We start from the raw sequence: 19477 nt of genomic DNA on the forward strand, positions 1-19477 counted from the left end.
CAGGGCCCCCACTTGCTCTGACCCAGGGCTCCTCAGAAGCTTAATCCACCTCAACACCCCCGAGGCAGGAGTGAGAGCTGGCACAACGATACAGGCGGAGGGGAGGCCCGCGGAGATGGGGAGCAGTGGGTCCGGCGGGCCACAGGGAACAGTGAGAGAGCGCGCTGGATAAATGCCTCGGCCCCAGATCTGCCGAGTCCCCGCGTGTCACGCCCCCTGAAACCCGCACGGTCCCGCTAGTGACGTCACGGGCAGACCTGGCCTAAAACCCCCTCGTCCTCCGTCCCCGAGATCACCCCTCCCCCCGCTGTGCTGCGACCGCCCCGAGAACGCAGGCGCGGGGAGGGACGCCGAGCGGGACTAGCCTCGCGCAGGCGCAGAGGGACGGCCGGTCAGACAGGGCGGGGAGGAGGGGGAAATCGGGCCCAAGGAAGGGAAGGGGGCGGCAAAGGGCTTGCGCTCGCGCATGCGCACCAGCTCGGGATGCTTCTGCGAGGGTCACTGCCTCAGCCCCAGCCCTGACAGGGAGCCGGGCACGGGCTGCGTGAGGTAAGCGGTGGGGGACGCCCCGCCCGGGGCTACCCGGCGTCCGACGGCCGCAGGCGGGTCGGTGTCAGCCGGCGGAGGCGCCGGTGTAGCGGCACAGACAGCACCGCGGGTCCCCGGTAGCCGCCGAGCCCGGGACGGCGCCCGGCGGGCAGAGACTCTCGGGGGCGGCTGGGGGCGCTGGGCCCCGAGCGCAGGCGCGGCCCGGTTCGGGGGTTACGCTCGCGGGGCCAGTGAGCGAGCGGGACAGCCGCGGGCCGGCGGGGTGTGGGAGTCGGCTCGCGGGGGGAGGGGGGGCGCTCCTGGGTTGTTCCGTAGCCAGCCCTAGCCGTTACTCCGCGGCTGCTCTCCGCTGTGAGCGTTGCCGTCGCGGGTGAGGCACCTGGATCCGGGCTGGATTGACGTGAACCAGAAGAGGGCGCCCCCGTCGCACACCAGGCGCGCGCGCAGGGATTGTGCCGGGTTCATTACTCCAGAACAGCTGTCTGGGTCAGTTTCCATCGGTAGGCAAGGCCTCACTCCGGTGGCCAGGGATAAAGTTGGTGGATTGTCTTACCTGCTGCTCGTTCTAAGGTCCCGTTATCTGGGGTTCCCAGCCTACCTCTGGGTTTCCTTGGACACGTCATATTCTGTGATCCTCTCTCTCTGCCCGGAAAGACTTTTTCCAAATGAGAGGCGATGCCTGGGATTTTTGTGAGCCAGCATTGCAGCTCAGACAGAGCTGTCTGTCTCCCTGCCCTGGTTGGTCCCTTCCGCTGCAGCCAGGGCTGTGGGCTCCCAGCCCACCTGGGTCCCAGCCCTAGGGAGAGGGCTGCAGGAAGGTGCCGATTGACGGGCTGGCAATGTATCCTAGGTCTGCGCCAGCATCCTGCCAGCATGGTAGGGAGCAACACTACCCTCCCCCCATCTCTGGGGTAAGGCTGGAGGTATCTCCTCCCCCATCCCTCAGGCACCCCTCCCAGTATACACACCTTTCTAGCAGTGCCCTCTCCCAGTAGGGTTATCACCAGTTCAGGTTTTACCCAGACAGTCAGGGTTTTGGCTTCTGGGTGCAATTTATGGTTGGCAGGTGCCTGATTTTTTTTTACCTGAAAGTCCAGTGGAAAAGAGGACCTGCAACCCTAAATGGCAACCAAATCAAAAACACGGTTACTATGGGGCAGGAGGGGCACTGGATCATAAATCTGCACAAGCCCCTGCTCAACTGGGGCTGCCTTCTACCTGCAGGCAGGCTCCTTGAGATGTGGAGGGGAGGAACCAGCAATGGGAGTGGTGCCTTGAGGGAAGAGGGGAAGCAGAGACAGATCTTGTGGGAAAGAGGTGGGGCAGGAGGCAGGGCCTCAGGGGTCTGGTTATCAGCAATGAGAAAGGTGGTAACCCTGCCTCCCAGTAACACATACACCCCTCTAGTGTGTCCCCAAATACCCCCTCCAGCTGCACCCTGTTCCCCCCCCCGCCCACCTCCAGCTGTATCCTCTTTTTGGGAACCTGAAATATAGTAACTTTACGCATTATCATCATAGATCTTTACTGGCTATATAACTTTATTCTACTTAATGCCGTTCCTACTAAATCCAGTAGCCTAACATGATTATTTTTACATTTCTACAGCAATCTTTATTATAAGTGCTGTGATATTTAACTAGATTGACAGCATGCTCTTAATTCAACAGACTTTTCTGCCATGGGAAGAATACTTTGCATTGTGTTGCTTTTTAGCAATGCCTTTCTCAGTTTCAGGAGCAGTATTGATGGAGTTCAGTGGTGGACCCATCAGGTTAAAGCAGGTTCTCCAGAATAGGTTTTAGAGTACTTGGACTCTACTTTCTGTTTCAAATAAATAAATAATCCCTAGAAATGCAAGAGGTTCCTACAGTTCATATAATCTAGTGGGTCACACACTAATTTTATGTCATTAAAATTAATTTTATCTAAAAATATTGTGTAGCACATTGTGTATTACACTGCTTGTGCAAACTTACCTAAATTATAATATTGATAGTGTGTTTTCAGACTGGTTCAGAATATCTTGAGAATGTACAGGCAACTGTGTACTAAAGTAATTACGATATTCTGTAAATTTTTCTATGGGGAATTAACCATTTTTGAGGGGTCTGAGTGTGGAATGTATCTCCAAAATAGGACAATTACTTATTTTGCTTTCTGGTTTTAAAATGTCTGAAGTAATTTAACCCAAACTTGGTTTAAAAATAGTTAGAAATATGCCAGTTTTTCATCCAAAGCAAATTATAGTGAAAATTCTAACAACTTTATACATGGTTAGTACTCCCATCAAAGTCGCTGACTGCCCACCCTATGTAAAGTTAAGCACACATGTATGTCTTTCCAGTTTCAGGGTCTATGCTTATTAGTGTCTTGTTTAATCTTGCCTGCTTGTTTTTAAAAGTATAGAAAACTAATAATAATGATCTAAACTTCAAATTATCCAGCAATGCATGAACAAAGCAAAGCTTTAGTGTTTTCATGAATTAACCCCTGTACTGTGGAGAAAAGGCAAGCTTTCGTTGTCTAGCATCTTTGGATGAGCATAATGGGGGGTGCTGGTTAGTTAAAAATTCTGGTTAACTAAGAGTTATGCTTACCAATGGAGGGAGGGAGTTTGGGTGTGGGAGAAGGGTTCAGGGTGTGGGGGTTGGGGTGCGGGAGAGGGGTTCAGAGTCCCAGATCCGGGCAGTGCTCACCTTGGGCATCTCCCTGCAAATAGCGTCATGCCCCTAGGCGGAGGCGCAACCGGGCAGCTCTGTGTGCTGCCTCTGCCCACAGGCGTCACCCCCACAGCTCCCACTGGCTACAGTTCCCGGCCAGCGGGAGCTGCGGAGCCAGCACGCAGGGTGGGGCAGCACACGGAGCCCCCTTGGCCATTCCTCTGCCTAGGTGCAGCAGGGACAACCGGACACCTGGCAGCCTCATTGAAGATTTGTATTGGGAGATAGCAGAAATGCCGGTTTCTAGAGTTTTCCGGTTGGTAAAGTGCCAGATGACGCAGCTTTTACTTTATTAAGAATTTATGTTAACAAATCTACCCAATAGGTACTGTACCTAGGATAAGATGGCTGATCCTTGGCAACAATGCATGGATTATGCAGTTACTTTAGCAAGAAAGGCTGGAGAGGTATGTAAACTTACTTATAAATTACTGTCTAGAGAAACTCATGTATGTCTTTTAGGGGAATTTTACTTTAAGTTTGCTCAGATATTCCACCTCTATATTTTGTCAAAAAAACCCCATAAATTAGCATAATTTTCAAAAGCAAAACGGCATTAAGTTCAAAATAGGAAACTATCCTGTTCTTGACTAGGCTAATTTAGGAAAAAATCTTTGCAACTCCTCAGGTTGATACTTAGCAATGATTTGTGGTTTATCCTTTCTCCTTGTTGCACGAACACTTTTGGTACTTTAAATTTGGTTAAAAGTGTTTCCCTTTAAGTTCCCTTGCTGCTGTAGCATCTCATTTGTCCCTCATACCACTGTTTTTCTGTCTGAACAGTTTTGTACTGTACTTCAGTGTGCATGGCTACTGGCAGCATTTTCTCTGAGTGGTTTTTCCGCAGTCCTATGTCTCTTCTCATGGGAAACCTGCTTCTACTATGGTGCCTCTCTAGTCCTTGGGCAGACAATTTGCCTTCTCCTTCCCACCTCCCCCTTTCATTGAGGCTCTCTCCCTTGCCAGGCAACAGCTCCTGCTCCCTCACCATAGGTGTTTTCCCCTCTGGCTGTGGTCTAACATGGCAGGAGAGCAAGAAAAAGAGCTAGCAGATCTCTGAGGAGCCATGGGGTAGGGTGGATGGGCAGGCCTCCACTTCCTGCCTCTGCTTCTATACAGTAGCCTCTTATTGTGCATGCAGGTAAGGTGAGGGCATATACCAGCCACACAGTTTTCAGAATCACAGTAAATATTGAACTCCCTTCAACTGCCTCAGTAAGCATTCCCTCAAACAAAGGTTCATCTCATTTCATTAGAAGTCCTCAGTAGGATTTTCTTGGCTGGGAGGCAGAGATTCAGTCATATGTGTATGGCCTGGCCTGGAAATAATTTACCTGGGTGCAGCATTCAATATTTTATTACAGCTTTGAAGCATTGTTAATGCTAAAATATTGTAAGAGTAAGAAATTTTAAAACAGCTCCTAACAAAACGGAGCTGACCAATGTTCCAGCCTTAAATGAGATTACTTGCAGTACATGAAATTAAGCACATGTGTAAATTAGGATCAGATTATTACAGTCAGAAAAGAATAAAGATGTGTTGGACTTTCCTGGAAGCCAGAATAATTAGTATTTTCCTGAAGTTTCTTATAAACAAAATAATATTCTTTACAGGTAGTCCGGGAAGCATTGAAAGAGGAAATATCCATTATGGTTAAAAGCTCACCAGCAGATCTAGTGACAGTCACTGATCAAAAAGTGGAAAAAATGATTATTTCTTCTATAAAAGAAAAGTATCCTTCTCACAGGTACAACTTCTGTTGATATTTTAATTGCTAATGGTGGCTGAAGGGATAAAGAATGGAGTCTTTCTTTTTTCTCAAGGAAATTTAATATGAGATTGCCAGGAAGTTAAGGAAGAACTCCATAACTTCAGATGTTAAATATTTAAGTGACAGGTTTCAGAGTAACAGCCGTGTTAGTCTGTATTTGCAAAAAGAAAAGGAGTACTTGTGGCACCTTAGAGACTAACCAATTTATTTGAGCATGAGCTTTCGTGAGCTACAGCTCAGCTGTAGCTCACGAAAGCTCATGCTCAAATAAATTGGTTAGTCTCTAAGGTGCCACAAGTACTCCTTTTCTTTTTGCAAATATTTAAGTGGCACTTACTGTGAGGTCTGTCTAAATATTTCTGATTTTGTACTTGTACCTGATGGTGTGTAGTCATAGTACACTTTGGCACAGGAAAAGGCCTTCTGGTCGTACATGACCAAGAACTGCACGTATTCTCTAAAGAGTTTTTAATTATATCCCTCAATCTTCCCAGTTCTTCAGAAATAAATGGTTTCTTGAATGGGAATTTCATGTATTTTGCTTAATTGACGTTCCTCCCCAAGGCAGCCCCCCAATTGACTTATTGCTTATGTTTAGTACAGTTTACATAAAACAATTTTGCCAAAATTCCCTGTTGTCCTCTAGTTTTTTACATCGTTGTATGGTACTATGACCTCATGACACTGAATATATGGAAAAATGGTAAAACAGACTGCTCTAATAAGAGAAACTTCAATCTTATGTTCAAAGTAATGCTAAATTTTGTAAACTAATATTAAAGGATAGAAACATTTTTACTATCTCTAATATTGTGCCTCTAGTACTAATATCACTCCTCAACAGGTAGCTCTCCAGCTTGCTGAGATACCAATTGCAATTTAGCTGTTTTCAGTTAAATTTCACATTAACTGCTGTTTAATTTTCAGGTTATATCTGGTTTTCTTTTAAGACTGATAAACATCACCCACAGCAAAGTTAAATTCTAGCCTCTTAACCTATTCGTGTTTTAAATATATTTTGGCGACCCTAGTTTCATTGGAGAAGAATCTGTTGCAGCTGGAGAAGGCAGTACCTTGACAGATAATCCCACGTGGATTATTGACCCTATTGATGGAACTACTAATTTTGTACACAGGTATATCTGTTTATTTTTGATTACTACTTAAATTGGGCAACATTTAGACTAGAATTTTTTTGCTGTTTCTCTGGAACCATTCAAGTAATCATGTTTAATGGTGTTTGCAATTGTGTTCATTGCATCTCATTATAGATCTTGAGTTTCTTGTATTTGATTAGAAACAGCCAGGCAAGTATTACAAGAACTTCTGCAAGTACTATAATGCTCTCAAATAGAATGCTTTCCAGCTGTAACCAACAGCTGGCATGCCTTGAGTATGTTATGTAGTATAATTAGTACAGAGTTAGAAGAAAACACCCATTTTGCTGCAAATATCAACCAGAAAGTTCGAAAGCAAAAGATGCAGTATTAACAAATAAACGCTTTATAATTACAGTTGGCATTGCTGAGCCTGTTTGGTGGCAAAGGATAGTAGCTGAAAAGTTCCAGAAGAGCACCCTTGATAGCTTACACCTTCCATATTTCCTCTGTTATTACACAGCTGGAGTACAACTAGGACTTTAAAAATGTATAGTAACAAAAGAAACATAATATCTCAATTATAAGTTAGTAAAATATTTTGTTTTGTGTTAAAGGTTTCCATTTGTGGCAGTTTCGATTGGCTTTGTTGTCAACAAAAAGGTATATTTATTTTATTACTTAGCATCCAACAGAGAAATACAATCAAATTCATAACATATTATTAACCACCACTCTCTTTATGTAAAACTGGCATTTCCACACTAATGGAAAAGAAACATTTATTTTTTGCAGATTGAATTTGGAGTTGTATACAGTTGTGTGGAAGACAAAATGTACACTGGCAGGAAAGGAAAAGGTGCATTTTGCAATGGTCAGAAGCTTCAAGTATCAGGGCAAGAAGGTGAGTTGTACTGATTAGCTTATTTTGGAAAGGGGAATGAGGATGGAAATTCTTACATTTATTTTTTCCAAAATATAATTATTAGAAACCAGTGATGTATAATGTCTCCTTTTCTCATAGCTATTCCTCACTCACATCCCTGCATAAATATACACTTATTTGTCCATAGAGTGTAAGCCCTTTGAGAAAGATCTCTTATTTCGTTTTCTTTGAAGCACGTAACATGCTTGTGAATGTTATAAAATAAAAATAAAATTAAGAAATTTGGGAGTTTTATCGCCTATATTTGTTAAACTGGTTTGTTTAGAAACAGTGACAAAACTACCAAAAAATTAGTCTTATTTCAGCCATGAACCTGCAAAACATTTAAGTGTAGGCCTAACTTTATTTGTACCACTGTTCACCTGTTTCTCAACTTACATGAGTTAAGTCCATGTTTAAATACTTGACTGCATCAAGACCTTAACGATTTGAAAAATGTTCTGATTCTTACTAAGAATCGCAATTCGCGATATAAATAAACCCCAGTGAACACATGCACAAAGTGAGACTGGACAGTGCTTTTTTTTTTTTTTTTTGGCTAAGTTTTTCTTCCTGTTAGTGTCTAGCCAAAAATAGTTAGTTCTATGTTATATTGAATATAAAGTGAACATGTGAGATGAATGTTTATTACAATGAGCAATCAGTGAAAGTGCATGATATACTCAAATGCTTAAATATTGTCCTTATCTATGTCAAGCTGTTGGGGGAAAAAAATTGTCACTTTTTCCCTTTCCAGATATTACAAAATCACTTTTAGTAACAGAAATGGGATCTAACCGTGAACCAGAGACTTTAAAGGTAGTCCTTTCTAACATGGAAAGGCTTCTCAGTATTCCTGTTCATGGGTAAGGTATTTTTTAATTTGTTCTTCATCCTCTGCTTGAAGCTTGCACCAAACGTGATTTTTAGAAAGGAAAATGGCAGTCAAACTCAGCTTTCTTTGCTGTAATTTAAAAAAAAAGGGGGGGGGATGATATCTTGATTTAAATTTTGTCTTGTGGCTTTTACCAAGGAAGTGTACATAAGAGACAAGATTTATGCAACATTGTTATTTATCATGATGAGAGAGAGGCATAGACGTAGTTTGACCTCTATATTTGGAGGAGAGAAGCAGCTCCAGTCAGGTCCGTGGGGTCACGCGTGGGCAGGGAGCCATTTCAGATTGGGAGGTGGGGGGGGGGGCAACTTTAGCCATGATTTGAGGGGCTACTTAGGCACCTGAAAACTCTAGCTTTTTGCAGATAACTACTTAGAAATTAGCTGACAGGAGCACTATATCTAATTCCTATATAAAGAAAGAAAATTAAATAAAGGGACACTGGTTAGGTTTAAAATTTTAATGTATATTCTTACTTTGTTACTACTCTTGAATACAGCAGTTGACACAATTGTAGAAAAATCTAGATTATTTTCTATCATTTAGGCTACTAACTTTTTTCAGTTCACCAAGCTTGGACTAGATAATTTAACTTTTGGAAACATTCTACTAGTGCAAGGCCCTGTGAGTTTATACTGCATCTGGCTGGGGTTCTAGATGTGTTACCCTAATACAAATACTAATAGACTAGAAACTGACTTTAAACAGGAGTGAAACTGACACTTTCAAGTTTTCACTTCAGTTTAATATCTACTTAATTTCCAGAGGCTCTTAATCACAACACTACAGTGATTGAGTAGCATTTCTCACAGGAGAATATTTAAAACCAAACACTGAGAAAATGCCATATTTTAAAGCTGAGAAAAAAAACCAAGAGCCTTGTTTATAATTTAGAAACTGTTTTTTTTTTCCTCAGCTTTAAAATATGGAATTTTCTCAAAAAGTACCATTCTGTGTTTGGACACTGTGTCTCAGTTCCCATTGCTCTAAAATGGGAATAACAATACTAGTCTGCCTGTCATATGGAATTAAAAGGATTAGATTGATATCTGTGGAGCAGGAACTGGGCCTTCTTAATGGTTTGTATAATGCCTAGCACAATGGGGGACTCCTACTGATTTAAGGTCTTTGGGCGCTACTGTAATATTAGTCAGCTTTTGAGATGCCTACTGGTGGTAGCTGAAGGGGACTTACGTGATGGGGGGGTTGTCGGTGGAGTACATGTCGATCTCTGGGTTGGCCAGAAGCACAGCTTTCATCCCCCATGAGCTCAGCACCAATGGCAGAATTTGCAGCACAGCACGGACGCATACCTGCCCTTGAAGCTACAACCACTAGTGGACATGACAGCTCTGGACTAGAAGGATCTGTCCCCAGCCTCTTCCCATGGGGAGGAGAGGTTGCTCCCTGCTTCTCTGAGGGCAAACTGACCCCAAGACCCACTTAGCTGCTCCTAGGCCCCCAGTCTTCTGCAGCTCCCCATCCCTCAGAATCTTTGCAGTAGGGACTGTTCCCTCTCAGCTGCCTCCTCCATTAGGGCACAGCCCTATGCCCTCCCAACTCCCCTCCAACCCCGCAGGTTCCAACACCCCCACCGCTGGGGGCTCTGTGCTTTCCCTCTCCTCCCCACTGTCACCACAGGGGACCCTGTGCTCCCCCACCAACACAACTGGGGACCCTGTGCTCTCCCCGACCCATCTCCACCATGGGGTGTGCTATGCTCTCCTCTCCCCCCCCCCCCCCCCCCCCGAGATCCTGTGCTCCCCATCCTTGCCTGCCCCACCCCCAGGGGCCTGCTCACTGCCCCACTACTATCTGTTTGGAGGACTGTCACTCCATATAATCTCAGCTGCTGATTGGTGGAGCGGGACGGGATGGGTGAGCTAGTGCAGCAGAGGAGGAAACTGACTGGTGAATCGCCGGCTCCTGGAGGAAGGGACCCTCACTGCACAGTGCTGCAGTGAAGAGCTGTTCCTGGGGCTGGGGTGTGCACCACGAGCAGACCTCTGGTACAAAATTCAGGAGCGAGCAGGTGTCCCCCTGCCCCCCTAAATGGTGGCCCTGTGTGGAGGGGGGGCAAATTCTGCACCTACCTGATGCTTGCAGTTTGGGGGGCAATGCCCCGCCATCCCCAAATTATGCCCATGGAGAGAGGTACTAAACTTTGTAATCTCAGCTATTCTTACAGATCCTCATGGCTTTATTTAAACCCAAGGCCTTGAATGAAAAAAACATGAATTTACCTTGGAAAACCTGCTTAATTGATTATTGTTTAGAAAGTAGGATATATAGTACTGTCCATGCCAATCAAAACAGCATTGTGGATTTAAAAACTTTGGAATATACTTTGAACTAAATGTTAGTTTCTCTGGTCTAAAAAGTATCATTTTATACTGGGTTCAAAAAATTAAGTCTTCTATTTTTTTCTGAAATCATGTTTTATACCTTCTGGCACAGACATTTGGAAAAAGTCATGTGAAATCATAGAAACTAGATACATAGAAGATTTATCCAGTTATCTAGGTTCCCCTTCTCTGATGTAACTAAGGAGAAAAATCAGGAGGTAAACTGTAACTGTTATGTAGAACTTTTCAGAATTTTTTTTTTCTTGCAGACAAAAAATTTCAGCCACGGACTGTAGTTTTTGGTTTTTGGCCAACAAATTTTTCCACAAAAATTCAATTTTCCATTTTCAATTCAATTTTTTATCATAAACACAGTTTCAATGGATACTTTTTGACCAGCCTTACTTATATGTATCTGGCTTAAAGGGTCCAGTCATGCATAGGGCCGAAACCCGGGTGGGGCAAGCAGGAGAACTGCCCAGGGCACGAAGCAGTGGAGGCAGAAAAATGATGATGAAAAACGGTAGGGGCGCAAATATGCTTGCTCGCCCAGGGTGCTAAAATGCCTAGTTATAGTCCTGGTCATGTAACTTTTATTCATACAAGTATTCTCACTGAGTTTAGTGGGAATACTTACATGAATAAGGATTGCAAGATTGGGCCCAGAGTACCAGCCTGGAAATATCCTTTCTTCCAGGATTCTTAGGCTCCTTTCTGATTCCTTGACCACATATGCCATTCATACTTCCACAAAGATTTTTGATATCATGAAACAAGGTATCACCTGTCTACACTTGAATACAGATTTAAAGTTTTCTGTGAAATGAAGAGTTAAACTACCTTTGCTCAGAGCACAGTAGTATTGTCTGTTCAATTCTGAATCTTCACTTTGAAGTTCTAAGCTGCCAGCTATATGCTGTTTGTAAATCAAGGGTCACAGATGATTAAACTGGCTCTTCCCTTGGCTTGAGCGCCACCCTGCTTTAATTACCAATAAAATCTAGATTGAATTGTTATATGTCTGATATATGAAAATATGTGATATCTGACAAGTTCACTAAAAGGTAATTGTACAACTTGTTCAGGACAACAATGCTGATGAGTACTGTGAATATGAAAGAGAAAAGAATATTGAAAATGTCCTATTTATAGCTGATTTACACTGCATAGTTATTTGTTTTATGTGAGAATTGCATTTACATTTTTGCAAAAGTCAAGAAAGCTGCTTGTTTACTCAGTTGTGAAATGAAATGCTAAGTAACTTTTCCAATCAGACAACAATTTAAATTGCATACTAATTACCACTCACAAAGCAAAGTGGACTATCCATTATTTCAAAGGTGGATATTTTTAATAATGTTTATCTTGGGTTATTTAAACACGCCTCATGCTTTCACCTTGAAAGCAATTTTGAAAGTGATATCCTTTAAATTCAGGTTTCAGAGTAACAGCCGTGTTAGTCTGTATTCACAAAAAGAAAAGGAGTACTTGTGGCACCTTAGAGACTAACCAATTTGTTTGAGCATGAGCTTTCGTGAGCTACAGCTCACTTCATCGGATGCATACTGTGGAAACTGCAGAAGACATTATATACACAGAGACCATGAAACAATACCTCCTTCCACCCCACTCTCCTGCTGGTAATAGCTTATCTAAAGTGATCATCAAGTTGGGCCATTTCCAGCACAAATCCAGGTTTTCTCACCCTCCGCCCCCCCCACACAAACTCACTCTCCTGCTGGTAATAGCCCATCCAAAGTGACCACTCTCTTTACAATGTATATGATAATCAAGGTGGGCCATTTCCAGCACAAATCCAGGTTTTCTCACCCTCCCACCCCCCTCCAAAAACCCCACACACAAACTGACTCTCCTGCTGGTAATAGCTCATCCAAAGTGACCACTCTCCCTACAATGTGCATGATAATCAAGGTGGGCCATTTCCAGCATGAATCCAAGTTTAACCAGAACGTCGGGGGGGGGGGGGGGGTTAGGCTACCTTGCATAATGACTTAGCCACTTCCAGTCTCTATTTAAGCCTAAATTAATAGTATCCAATTTGCAAATGAATTCCAATTCAGCAGTTTCTCGCTGGAGTCTGGATTTGAAGTTTTTTTTGTTGTAAGATAGCGACCTTCATGTCTGTGATTGCGTGACCAGAGAGATTGAAGTGTTCTCCGACTGGTTTATGAATGTTATAATTCTTGACATCTGATTTGTGTCCATTTATTCTTTTACGTAGAGATTGTCCAGTTTGACCAATGTACATGGCAGAGGGGCATTGCTGGCACATGATGGCATATATCACATTGGTGGATGTGCAGGTGAACGAGCCTCTGATAGTTTGGCTGATGTTATTAGGCCCTTTGATGGTGTCCCCTGAATAGATATGTGGGCACAGTTGGCAACGGGCTTTGTTGCAAGGATAGTTTCCTGGGTTAGTGGTTCTGTTGTGTGGTATGTGGTTGTTGGTGAGTATTTGCTTCAGGTTGGGGGGCTGTCTGTAGGCAAGGACTGGCCTGTCTCCCAAGATTTGTGAGAGTGTTGGGTCATCCTTCAGGATAGGTTGTAGATCCTTAACAATGCGTTGGAGGGGTTTTAGTTGGGGGCTGAAGGTGACAGCTAGTGGCGTTCTGTTATTTTCTTTGTTAGGCCTGTCCTGTAGTAGGTGACTTCTGGGAACTCTTCTGGCTCTATCAATCTGTTTCTTCACTTCCGCAGGTGGGTATTGTAGTTGTAAGAATGCTTGATAGAGATCTTGTAGGTGTTTGCCTCTGTCTGAGGGGTTGGAGCAAATGCGGTTGTATCGCAGAGCTTGGCTGTAGACAATGAATCGTGTGGTGTGGTCAGGGTGAAAGCTGGAGGCATGTAGGTAGGAATAGCAGTCAGTAGATTTCCGGTATAGGGTGGTGTTTATGTGACCATTGTTTATTAGCACTGTAGTGTCCAGGAAGTGGATCTCTTGTGTGGACTGGACCAGGCTGAGGTTGATGGTGGGATGGAAATTGTTGAAATCATGGTGGAATTCCTCAAGGCTTCTTTTCGATGGGTCCAGATGATGATGTCATCAATATAGCGCACGTAGAGTAGGGGCGTTAGGGGACGAGAGCTGAGGAAGCGTTGTTCTAAGTCAGCCATAAAAATGTTGGCATACTGTGGGACCATGCGGGTACCCATAGCAGTGCCGCTGATCTGAAGGTATACATTGTCCCCAAATGTAAAATAGTTATGGGTAAGGACAAAGTCACAAAGTTCAGCCACCAGGTTAGCCGTGACATTATCGGGGATAGTGTTCCTGATGGCTTGTAGTCCATCTTTGTGTGAAATGTTGGTGTAGAGGGCTTCTACATCCATAGTGGCCAAGATGGTGTTATCAGGAAGATCACCGATGGATTGTAGTTTCCTCAGGAAGTCAGTGGTGTCTCGAAGGTAGCTGGGAGTGCTGGTAGCGTAGGGCCTGAGGAGGGAGTCTACATAGCCAGACAATCCTGCTGTCAGGGTGCCAATGCCTGAGATGATGGGGCACCCAGGATTTCCAGGTTTATGGATCTTGGGTAGTAGATAGAATATCCCAGGTTGGGGTTCCAGGGGTGTGTCTGTGCGGATTTGATCTTGTGCTTTTTCAGGAAGTTTCTTGAGCAAATGCTGTAGTTGCTTTTGGTAACTCTCAGTGGGATCATAGGGTAATGGCTTGTAGAAAGTGGTGTTGGAGAGCTGCCGAGCAGCGTCTTGTTCATATTCCGACCTATTCATGATGACAACAGCACCAGCAGGAGAGTGAGTTTGTGTGTGTGGTTTTGGAGGGGGGTGGTGGGGGGTGAGAAAACCTGGATTTGTGCTGGAAATGGCCCACCTTGATTATCATACACATTTTAAAGAGAGTGGTCACTTTGGATGGGCTATTACCAGCAGGAGAGTGAGTTTGTGTGTGTGTGTGGGGGGGGGGGGGGGCGGAGGGTGAGGGAACCTGGATTTGTGCTGGAAATGGCCCAACTTGATGATCACTTTAGATAAGCTATTACCAGCAGGAGAGTGGGGTGGGAGGAGGTATTGTTTCATGGTCTCTGTGTATATAATGTCTTCTGCAGTTTCCACAGTATGCATCTGATGAAGTGAGCTGTAGCTCACGAAAGCTCATGCTCAAATAAATTGGTTAGTCTCTAAGGTGCCACAAGTACTCCTTTTCCTTTAAATTCACTATATTAATTACTCTTTCTTTTTAACACTAGTCAACTGAAATCTGGGAATGAATGTATGCACACTTGTTTGCAATTAGGATAGAAAGTAAGCAGAAGACAGAGGAATGAATATATACTGGTTTATTTCTCACAGTAATATGCTTTCACATTAGCCTTAGTTTCCTTCTTTGCTTCATTCACGCTATCCAATATACACTGTCTGGTTAGTTTTAATATTTTTATGTTCCTGTAAACTACTCTCAATTAACTAATCTCTGTATCTGTTTTAGGATTAGAGCTGTTGGTACAGCAGCTGTAAACATGTGCCTTGTGGCAACTGGTGGAGCCGATGCATATTATGAGATGGGCATTCATTGCTGGGATATGGCAGGAGCTGGAATTATCATTACTGAAGCTGGTGGAGTGCTGCTGGATGTATCAGGTAAATGAAGGAAACCTTCAGGATTTTTTTTTTTTTTTTTTTAATGTAGATACATTCAAAACTGAGCTATGGAGAACATTGGAGTATATGGGTGTTCTCTTGTTCTTTTTTGTCAACCACCTGGTAAACCAAAATGAGGACCCATATCAATAAGATTTTCAGTCATCCTGTCATCTGGGTGGTTCTTACTCTATTAAACAGTGTTTCCATCAAATTAACGCAGAAGAATAGTTGTCCCTTGTTTTATCCTTTAGTTCACTTAGCAGAAGTTCTTGCTCACTAGCATTGAGTCTCTTGCAGTAGTATAGTTCCCTGTTAGGATATCATAGAATATTAAGATTGGAAGAGACTTCAGGAGGTCATCTAGTCCGATCGCCTGCTCAAAGCAGGACCAACACCAACTAAATCATCCCAGCCAGGGCTTGTCAAGCCGGGCCTTGAAAGCATAAAAAGATATAAAAGTAAATGATCAGTCTGAATTGTACTCCCAGGTATGAATGTTATGTACCAGCTGAATTCAGTGAGGTTTGTGCATGCTTATCCAGGGGCAAAATTTGATCTGAACTAATTACATTGGCTAAATACCTATACTGGCACAGAAAAATTGTAACTTTTTAATTCTGCCAAAGTGAAATGTTGCTATACATTCAACCACAGAGACAGTAAAATTCTTCCATGTTTGTGTAAGCAATGGCAATAAGAGGCTACAAAGAAAGTGGAGAACATCTAGACCCATACAAAGGGATACAAGTAGAGCTCCCACACACCTCCATGGTAATGGTGGTCCCCATTTCTGATGGCCATTCCCTGTGCAGAGCAAGGGTCAAGTTCTAGTTTTGCTTCAATGGTAGAGTCAAATTAGGGGCCTGTAGGATTTACATCAGCCATAGGGCTGAAATAGCCCCAAGAAAACATCTCTTCAGCCACTCTGTGGGTTGCATGGAGGATGTCTTCCTAACCTCCTTCAGCACACAGCTCTGCTATTCTGTATTTATGCTGGGCTGAAGATTTGCCCTGAAGAAGATGGGGAGGAGGTCATGCTGTGTCTCTTTTTAGCTCTTTTCCCGAATTCATTTCTCGCCAAATCCTTTACTGTTCCTCCAAACTAAAAATCAAATATAGGTAGTTTCTAAGTGAAACATGTTAAATGTCTGCTGCTTCCCTTATGCAACCACACATTTTTTTGGTTATTGTATTGTTAGGGGGTGCTCGGTATATACCAAGTAGAGTTAGGGCCCCATCCCCTTTAGCAGCATTTCCCAAGGTTAGGTAGCATGAAGAATTTGGTTGCTGTATACATGAATGAGCCACTGGATTGTGTTTTACATTGTTAGTGTTGAGAATTTGATTTTACACACTGTAATATATTGTTAATTTTTTTAGATTTGGTTTTGTTAAATACACTTTCTGCTAGACTAAGTTTTGCATTTTGACAGTTGATCTTAATGCTTATTCTTGTCAAGATTAAAATTCTTCTAAGATTACAAGCCAGTTACGTTGTTGACTTTGTTTTTAGGAGGACCATTTGATTTGATGTCACGAAGAATAATTGCTGCAAGTAGTCGAGCCATAGGAGAGAGAATAGCCAAAGCGCTTCAGATAATCCCCCTACAAAGGGACGATGCAACAAATTGAATACCACAACTGCACTTAAGTGTGGTAATACTAAGTTTGTCAAGAGTTGTTACATACTCTGTGAATTTAGAAAATAACTTCCCACGTAAGGTCACATGTTGAACTTAAATGGGTAGTAATATACCTCTACAGAATGTATCTTATTACAAATTAATTTCTAAATAGGGTTTTGAAACCAGACCCATTTGAAACTGTTATTGAACTGATTCTAACAAAGTTTGCAGTTTGTGTAAATAAAACATCAGTTTTGCTGTAAATTTTATTTCCTGTATAGTTTTATAGCTGCTTAAAGGAGTTCACGATAAAAAGGACCAAATCCCATAAAAGGAATTTTTACAATTTATATAACACACTGGAAGACAGGAGAGCAATTAATGCTCTAAATCATGTTAAAAAGAGAAATTTTAATGCTCCTGGTTCCAGTTTTCTCATGGTTTTCCCCCAATGTAATCTAGGTTGATTGTTGCTTATGAGATTTCCATATGAAGCCTCTAAATTCTTACAGTGCCATGAGTCTGTCCAGAATTTCTCACCGGAGAAGGAAATGTAGAAGTAGATCACATGATCCCAGACCTCACTTTCGAGGCAGTCACATTTAGTTTTTGGCACACTTCAGGGCACTTGTATGTTATCACTGTGGAAGAGGTGATTCAACAATGATTTCAGTTGCTATTGCAGGGAATGTTTAGAGAAATACCTGGAGAAAAGTAGACACATTTATTTTTTAGACTTGTGTGTCCATTACTTCTATAGAAAAACTGACCACTGTTCCTAAAAAATAGGATGTAATGTGGAAGAAGAAAGCTCTGTACACACCTCCCGTCATGCCTTCAGGCAAAAGTCTGAGAAGTGAAATGGGCTTTATTCTAATAATTAAAAGTAAGACCGTAAGATGAATGGGTCCATTGGTTTCAGTTGATGCTGCCTCTTGCATATTCTCTACTTGATGTGTGTGCATAGCTCCCATTAACTGTTTAGGGGACTTACTCATACATTTCCAGGGGAGAATCTACCTCAAAGTCTAAAGACTATTTGAAATTCAAAAAATTCTCATTAACTTGGAAAGCAATCCCTACCTCCACCCCCCCAAAATTACAGTATTTTAAATCTTAATGGTAATTTTTCCAATTTCAAAGCCTTAGGGTTAGTTGTCCTTTGCAGTCTGAGTTATTTTTAGAATTATGTTGATATCATTGGGTACATTGAACAGTTACTGTACATTTTAGAGTAAAATTTAGTCAATTTGGGGACTGATTAATAACTAGGGCCAAAAATTTCAGAAGTGTCCACTGATTTTGAATGTCTAATTAAGATACCCCAAGTTATGATCACTTTTGAAAATTTGTGGTTCTTATTCATTTTTTATTGTGGAAAAAGGTGTTTTGTATCTTAAAATACAAGCACCTGCAGGTCTCTTGATACAATTTCCAAGGAATTTTATCAGTTATGTTTTGCTGGTTTTACAGAAATGTTTAATTAGAAACTCCAGTTCCATGCCACTTTAAACAATTAGCCCTAGTGAGATAAAGAATTGTATGATAATTCAGGGGCTAATGACAAGGAGAAGGAACTCATTAGAATTTCATTTCTTGGGGGCCCTGTAGGAAAAAAATAATCAAAATCTTTTGAACTTCACCACAGCTTAATTGTTTTTAAATCTAAGATATGAATGTGGTGTCTTAGCAGGTCTGGCCAATATATTATGTCTATGGCTTTTTGTGAGAAATTTGGGTTTCAGTGTGAAATATGAACTGTGCAGAAGTTCTGATGTTAAACTGATTTGTTTTGTAAAATGGAAATGTATAAAATAGTACTGGATGTGAGAGATGTTTGCAATAATAAAAGAAAAAAGATTGCTTTATTAGTGGATGGTCTGAAAAGTTTAGATATTTTCATTCTGTGTTTCAAAATGTCAAAGGTGTTTAGACCATATTACAGATAAAATAGTTGCTGGCCAATTTTGATTAATATTAAAACTGTTTTTAATAAAAAATAAAAAAGAGTCAAACTAGAAAACTTTGTATTCTGAAAAAAAAGAGGAGTCCTTGTGGCATCTTAGAGACTAACAAATGTATTTAGGCATAAGTTGGGCATAAGCTTTCATGGGTTATAACCCAGTTCATCAGATGAAGTGGGTTTTAGCCCATGAAAGCTAATGCCCAAATACATTTGTTAGTCTCTAAGGTGCCACAAGGACTCCTCGTTGTTTTTGCTGATACAGACTAACACTGCTACCCCTTTGAAATTTGTATTCTAATTATACCTTTAAAACTTAAATGGCCTAGTTTGTCTGTGAGTGAATGAGAGAGGTCTGCCTATTGAATAATCTATTGCATATTTACAAGAGATAGCAACTGCCTCCTTGCAGCTACCAGATTTGTGACTCCATTTCCTCACTCTTAGTTAGAAGGAATACCCTTCTGTTCCCTCACTCCCTGTCCAAATGTCCCAGTTGCAGCCAAAGACTTTCAATTAGGACTGCATGACTACCCCTTCATGCAAATATTAACATCTTACCATGGGTGGGTTCAACACAGTTGATCAGTTAAGCATAGTACCTGTCAAAATCATTTTGGCTGAAATAAGCTTAAAGATGTACAGCCCATGCTTTTTTATTGGGTAACAATTTCACTGTGGAAAAGAGGCAAGTGAAGCATCCCTTACACTAGAGTTTCCCATGCCAAATGTGTTCCTGGGTGGGGAACAAGTCTTCCTCTCTCACAGCTGGGCAGGAGGAAGGGAAAACCAAAATACAACAGCAATACTGAGGTGTAAGAGCAAATCGTTTCTTATGAGAAGGGATGAGGTAGTTTTTATTTGAATATTCCTGGTTGTGTGGCTTAATGAGAGCCATTCTTCTCTAATGTGACTATGCAGGGGAAGTTACTTCAGAAGATGAAGTGCTGCCTGCTG

General features: G+C 42.3%; 1 protein-coding gene across 3 annotated transcripts; it reads left to right on the forward strand.

Annotated features, from left to right (window-relative positions):
- The first annotated feature begins 421 nt into the window (after positions 1 to 421).
- IMPA1 (inositol monophosphatase 1) lies at positions 422 to 18431 on the forward strand. Of its 3 annotated transcripts, none has more exons than XM_073330717.2 (9): positions 423 to 549; positions 3598 to 3679; positions 4887 to 5020; positions 6076 to 6180; positions 6759 to 6804; positions 6937 to 7045; positions 7824 to 7932; positions 14778 to 14929; positions 16446 to 18431. In XM_073330717.2, the coding sequence occupies exons 2-9, from the start codon at positions 3617 to 3619 to the stop codon at positions 16562 to 16564; spliced, it is 837 nt and encodes a 278-aa protein (XP_073186818.1). In that variant the 5' UTR covers positions 423 to 549; positions 3598 to 3616; the 3' UTR covers positions 16565 to 18431. The 3 variants fall into 3 exon arrangements, with proteins under 3 accessions (XP_073186820.1, XP_073186818.1, XP_073186819.1); XM_073330718.2 differs by lacking the exon at positions 423 to 549 and adding an exon at positions 865 to 1035; XM_073330719.2 differs by lacking the exon at positions 6076 to 6180 and having other exon boundaries at positions 422 to 549.
- The last annotated feature ends 1046 nt before the right edge of the window (positions 18432 to 19477 follow it).

The sequence above is a fragment of the Lepidochelys kempii genome, chromosome 2 (assembly GCF_965140285.1).
Source record: "Lepidochelys kempii isolate rLepKem1 chromosome 2, rLepKem1.hap1, whole genome shotgun sequence".
Lineage (NCBI taxonomy): Eukaryota > Metazoa > Chordata > Testudines > Cheloniidae > Lepidochelys > Lepidochelys kempii.